Source organism: Mastomys coucha, unplaced genomic scaffold (genome assembly GCF_008632895.1).
Source record: "Mastomys coucha isolate ucsf_1 unplaced genomic scaffold, UCSF_Mcou_1 pScaffold15, whole genome shotgun sequence".
Lineage (NCBI taxonomy): Eukaryota > Metazoa > Chordata > Mammalia > Rodentia > Muridae > Mastomys > Mastomys coucha.
This window is the reverse complement of record NW_022196897.1, coordinates 140,379,721-140,385,703: the sequence shown is the minus strand read 5'-3', so window position 1 is coordinate 140,385,703 and position 5,983 is coordinate 140,379,721. Positions and strand designations below refer to the sequence as shown.

The following is a 5,983-nucleotide window of genomic DNA, read 5'->3' as shown; positions in this document are numbered from 1 at the left end:
CAGTGTGTAAAGGGTGCTTCCTACCAAGCCACATGACCAAATATCTGTCGTCTTCTTCTTCTTTTTTTTTTTGAAAGATTTATTTTATATATGTGAATACATTGTAGCTGTATTCAGACACATCAGAAGAGGGCGTCAGATCCCATTACAGAGGGTAGTGAGCCACCATGTGGTTGCTGGAATTTGAACTCGGCCTCTGGAAGAACAGTCAGTACTCTTAACCACTGAGCCACCTCTCCACCCCAAACTACAAAAGCAAAGAATCAGAAAATATGACACAAACCATAAAGATTTAAAAGTAAAAAAGACCTGGGGAGGGCTGGTGAGATGGCTTAGAGGGTAAGAGCACCTACTGCTCTTCTGAAGGTCCTGAGTTCAAATCTGAGCAACCACCCATAATGAGATCTGACACCCTCTTCTGGTGTGTCCAAAGACAGCTACAGTGTACTTATATATAATAATAAATCTTTGGGCTGGAGAGAGCAGCCACTGAGCAAGCGGGGGGGTTGGGGGGTGGCAAAAACAGTGGGTCAACCGGAGTGAGTGGGGCTGACCCGAGCAAGTGGAGCTGACCAGAGTGAGCAGAGATCTGTATAGCTACATAATATACTCATATACATAAAATAAATAAAAAGGACCTGGGAAAATTAACACATTGGGATTCTTACATGGTCAAGATGTTTCCATTCATCAGCCCACTCCCTTTCTGTCAAACGGTGGTCTACCAACTCATCTTGATAGCCTCCATTGAGACCTATTTATTAGAAACAAGAGATCACATTTAAAGAATACATAGCAACTGAATTCTATCAATATACATCATTTTATCAATTTAGAACATGCTACTAATGAAGTAAGTTACCATAACTGGTGTGAGACCCACAAAGGAACAAAATTAGTGAATACTAACCAATAAAGAGCTAGTATTCACATCAAATAATTTCAGGGACTGGAAATATATATATATATATAGTTCTGTATCTTTTTTTTTTTCCCGGATAGGGTTCCTCTGTATAGTCCTAGCTGTCCTAGAACTCACTCTGTAGACCAGGCTGACCTTGAACTCAGAAATGCGCCTGCCTCTGCCTCCCAAGTGCCGGGATTAAAGGTGTGTGCCACCACTGCCTGGCTGTAAATTCCTTTTTATGTGTTACATATACTATTGACACTAAAATTATGGATCTAAGATATGCCATAGTGTCCATAGATTTTATTTTAGGAGAATAACAGGGAGTGGACTTATTGATGCAATTGGGGGGAAAGGCAAGTGATGGTTTGATGAATGAGAACTAGTATAACAGGGCAGACATTTCTAAATGGGTCTGGGGAAATCTTTAATGAATCTGATGGAGTCATCATGGAAGGTGACTAACAGTCTTTTTCAAGGTATACTTCCAGATGTAAATACAGTTTTTCCTAAATGAATTAGAAATACAAGAAAAATCTAACAAAACACACTTATACCTAGCTTTCACCATTCTTCTAGTGGACAAAAACTGTATATGAAGAAGTAAATGAAAGCATAATTCTTATATTATTGTTGTTGCATCTTTATGTGCATCATGATGACACATGGAGGTTAGAGAACAACTATCAGGAGTTAATTCTCTTTAGGAATCAAACTCAGGTCCCCAGGCTTAAAAGGCAAGTGCCTTTATTTTCACCAGACCATCTTGTTCTGCACCCCCATCCCCAAGTCCGGTTTTTAATAGCTAAAGAAAGAGGCATGGGAGAATAAGAACTGGATACTAAGGAAGGTATGTATGATCATCTGCTCCCAATACAGCCAAACTCAACTTCCAGCAAGCAGCTTAGGAGCTGAATTTTGTTCAGACAACTTACTAGCTATGTGACACTGGCCACAGTTGCTTTGATCTTCTCTGTATAAAGAAATTAATGAGTGATTAGACTTTCTGGAAAGACTGAATCAAATAATGTAGTATAGCTGAGACTCAGTAAATGCATGGAGACAAATTTCTCATGGCCTTCACTGTTCAGTAAGAACTGCATGATGCCTGAGGCCCTACTGAAGTTTACGCCTTGGGAAGCTGCTAGTTTGCCTAAGTCGGAATGAGAAAGAATCACTGTGCTCCACAAGGTACCACTAAAAACGTAAGAGAAACCCTACAAAATGGTAGCCTTTTGTGGGTTTCCCTGCCAGATAGATGCTGAACAGTTTGACTCCAGAAGAGAATGTGACAAACAGCTGTTTTCAAAACTGATCTCAAATTAGGACTCTATAGGTTTTTCTGTTTTATATTAGAAGTGTTTATTCCTAAATTTAATAGTTACATAGTCCCATGCTTCAGGCATTTCAAAAGTAACAAAAGAGCAGAGATGGTAATATTATCTTCATCCATTTCAGAATTCTTTTCAGAACTTATTACTCTCAGGCTGAAGAGCCTAAGCAATTTCCATTAGATTACACATGTAGAGCCAAATACGCTGGGACAGTCCTGAGACTCATGTAGAGAAAACTAGTCTCAAACTTGGGGTAACCCCTCCTGACTGCTAAGACAGTAAGTGTGTGCCACCATATCTGGCCCTTTCATTAATTTTTATTTATAGCACAGGCTACCCACAAACTCCTTAGGCAGCTGAAGATGACTGTAAGCTGATCATTATGCCTCAGTCTTTACAGTATTGGAATCAGAAGTACATGACACTATATCCAGCTCTGCATAACATCATCATATTATTTGGCTTTATCACGAATAGGAACGCAATCTGTGAATTCCCTCTAGATTAAAGCATTACCATGGGGTTGAGATCACTTACTAAGATTGTGGTGCCTCTCACGAACTTCTCGGTGTTCTATCATCTTGTTTGGTTCCCGATACAGGTGAGAAGTTGCAATGTCTTCTAGGGTATAGTGCTGAAGAGGTGGTGGAGTAGGATGGAACTGGCCCCCAGGATTCATAAGGGGAACAGTGAGGGCGGGACTGTGCCGAGGAGCAGGGCTGATAGTACACACTCTCTTGGCAGGCGGTTCAGGAGGAACTGTATCTCTTTCAAAATTATTCTCGTCCCTCCTGTAGAAGAAACTGAAGTGCTTATAGGAGCCTGTCAAGAAGTACTCAAGTTAACATCCCTACAAGTCTCATAATAGCTGCTTCTTCCCAGAGTCTCACCTCCTTTTAGATGCTATGGAACCTGGAACTCTCGAGCACTATGTTTTGTTCTATTCACTTTCCAAAGCACGAAGACTGTTATTTTTCTGGAATTTCCGGTTATTTTGGGTGCTGCAGCCCACATACTAAGCACATGCTTCCTACTGTTGTACTCCCAGCCCCTCAGCCCTTCTCCCAGCTGTCAGCCAAACTAGAGATCTGACTTTAGCGCCTCTTTTGGTGTGTGTTCCTAGACCTAGAGGCAGGAACCAAACTGTCTTCAGGCAGACACAATTCATAAATGCTTCTTTATTCCAGCATGAAGACAGACCAAATTCACCCCTAAGTAGGCAGAACCATGTAACTGTGACACAGGAAAGGAGTAACTGAATGGGATAAGAACTGAGTAAGTATAGGAATGCGGAAGGTCAATTTCTGACTATGGAGATGATTTGCTGGAAAGAAAGCTGCCTCTATGACTCAGTATGGGTTTTAGTCACTCAGGTTCAGCTGTAACAAGCCTTCTATCGCTGTTCAATACTGCTTCCTCAACAACTCATACACTATTGTGGCAGCCACTTTATCCCTACTTCCTGACATGCTAAAGTCATAAAATCCTTAGTGTCTTCCAAGTGTTAAGTCTAAGAAGCCAAATGTAGGCTGGCAACTAATAGGTAGCTTCAGGATTGGGGCTGGTTATGGGAAGGACCAAGGCAGAATTACACTATCCACCCCTAGGGAGGGGAGGTGATTGAAGGTTAAGTCAATCATGAGTTAGCAGTCATCGATCACACCTATAGAATGAAGCAGACCAGACGGACAGATAAGAATTTTTGAAGAGCTGAGTATGTGTGGCATCTCTTTAAAGATGGTGGTGCAACTGCTAGAAGAGGACAGACCCACTCCACATACCCAGGGCCACTCTGTAACTCGCCTTTACCTACTGCTCATCAATATCCTATGAATACATCCTTAACCATCAGCCGGCTAATGTTCCTGAGTTCTGTGAAACAATGAGCAATCAAACAATACAGAGGAGGTTTTAAGAAGCTCAATTTGGCCCAGCAGTGGTGCTACACATCTTTAATCCCAGCACTCAGGAGACAAAGGCAGGCAGATCTCTGTGGGTTTGAGGACATCCTGGTCTACAGAGTAAGTTCCAGGATAGCCAGGGTTACACAGAGAAACCCTGTCTTGAACCCTGCTTTCACCAACCAAAAGAAGCCCAATTTTGAGGCAATCATTCAGAAACAGTCAATGAGAACAAAGCAAAGGGGATACTGTTGTTTGACAGGACAGTATTCACAACCACAGCCTGACACTTATCATTGGCTTAAGAGAGAGGGCAATCCTGGGAGCTAAGCCTTCAACCTGTGGCTATATCTCAAGGTAGAGAACAAGAGTAAAGGACAACTGACTAATGACTGTTGTTCTTCCACTTCTGGGCTAGGGACCCTGTCTAAACTCTAGGGCAGAGGTCCTCAAAAGGAATGTGCAGTCACCTCAAGAGTTGTTGGGACAAAGGAAAACTAATCTTGGAAAGTCTAAGACACTGTTTGTCTAGAACCTAACAACCAAACCCTTCTATTAAAGCAGAGTGGCTCCAGAAAAACAAAGCAGACTTCTTCTCTGCTCACCTTTCCGGACTGGGCCTCTTTCCATTTCCATGAACCTCCATAAGCAGTTCAGAAGAGTCAGCAGGAGATGCGATACTGGTGTTGAGCAGAAGGTGCTCATGCTGGGCCAGGTACTGGGATGGGGTCTGCTTGGCAGCCCGGGCACAGTGCAGCAGTTCTCGCTGCAGCAGGGGCAGGTTAGCCTTGAAAAGAAAGAGGCAGTTTTCTGCTGAGCCCTACCTCCAAAGATTACCGTCTCAATGTGTTCTCACAGACCAAAAGCCCTCTGCTTCGCCCTCTAACACTCACAGGTAAAGTAACATCCAAGTAGGAAAAGGGCATTTTTTTTTTTTTTTTGAGATGCTGATTAGTCTGTTTCTTCCTCCCAGGAAGATATTAATCAATCTTCTTTTTTGTTTTTCGAGAAAGGGTTTCTCTGTGCAGCCCTGGCTGTCCTGGAACGCACTCTGTAGACCAAGCTGCCCTCGAACTTCAGTGATCCACCTGCTTCTGCCACCCAAGTGCTGGAATTAAAAGGCATGTGCCACCACCACCGCCTGGCTGACTTCAGTCTTCTTAAAGGGACTGCACCTTAGTTACTTTTGTGGCCTGATACAGAGCACAATAAAGGCTTATTGAACATAATTTTAAAGCATACATTTTCCTTTTTTAAAAGATGTCTTTTAATTTTGTGAGTGCAGATGCCCTGCAGCTGGAGTTACAAAGGCTGCAGCCACAGCACTATGGGTGCTGGGCCTCAAACTAGAGTGCTTGCTGTTCTTACAGAGGACTTATCACTAGGCTGTCTCTCTAGCCCCTAAAACACGTTTTCAGCAAGAAAGTTTTCAGTCTGGGAAATAAGGCTAGGGGCCCAATGCAAACGGGGCAAACACTCTATTACTAAACTGTATCTCCAGCATCCAAACTACACATTTTCTTGCAGACTAGCCAGGTAAGAGAATTATAATGCATAAAAAGGAGAACTACAAGTCCTGGTTTCTCTCTTCTAATCACAACCCTTCTCTGATAGTGGCATTCAACTTTCTCTTAGGGTTCTCTGGAGAAATCTTGGAATCTTGAAACCAGGATTATTTAGAAATGGGGTTTTGAGGCGTACTGGGTGAAGAGGAGTACTGGGAATAACGTATTCTAGAAAAGAAAAATTGTATTCTGATGTCTTTTCCTTCTCATATTAAGAAAAATTTTGGGGCTGGTGAGATGGCTCATCGGGGAAGAGCACTGACTGCTCTTCGGAAG

The 5,983-nt window shown here is 42.6% G+C and overlaps 1 protein-coding gene across 7 annotated transcripts in view; it reads right to left on the bottom strand.

Annotated features, from left to right (window-relative positions):
* Cbfa2t2 (CBFA2/RUNX1 partner transcriptional co-repressor 2) overlaps positions 1–5,983 on the bottom strand; it is a 102,756-nt gene that overhangs the window by 20,010 nt on the left and 76,763 nt on the right. For all 7 annotated transcript variants that reach the window (XM_031372372.1, XM_031372368.1, XM_031372369.1 and 4 more), the window contains 3 exons: positions 4,748–4,929; positions 2,779–3,032; positions 669–754 (listed from right to left, as the gene is read on the bottom strand). In XM_031372372.1, the coding sequence (XP_031228232.1) occupies positions 669–754; positions 2,779–3,032; positions 4,748–4,929 (522 nt within the window). The remainder of the gene's footprint in view (positions 1–668; positions 755–2,778; positions 3,033–4,747; positions 4,930–5,983) is intronic.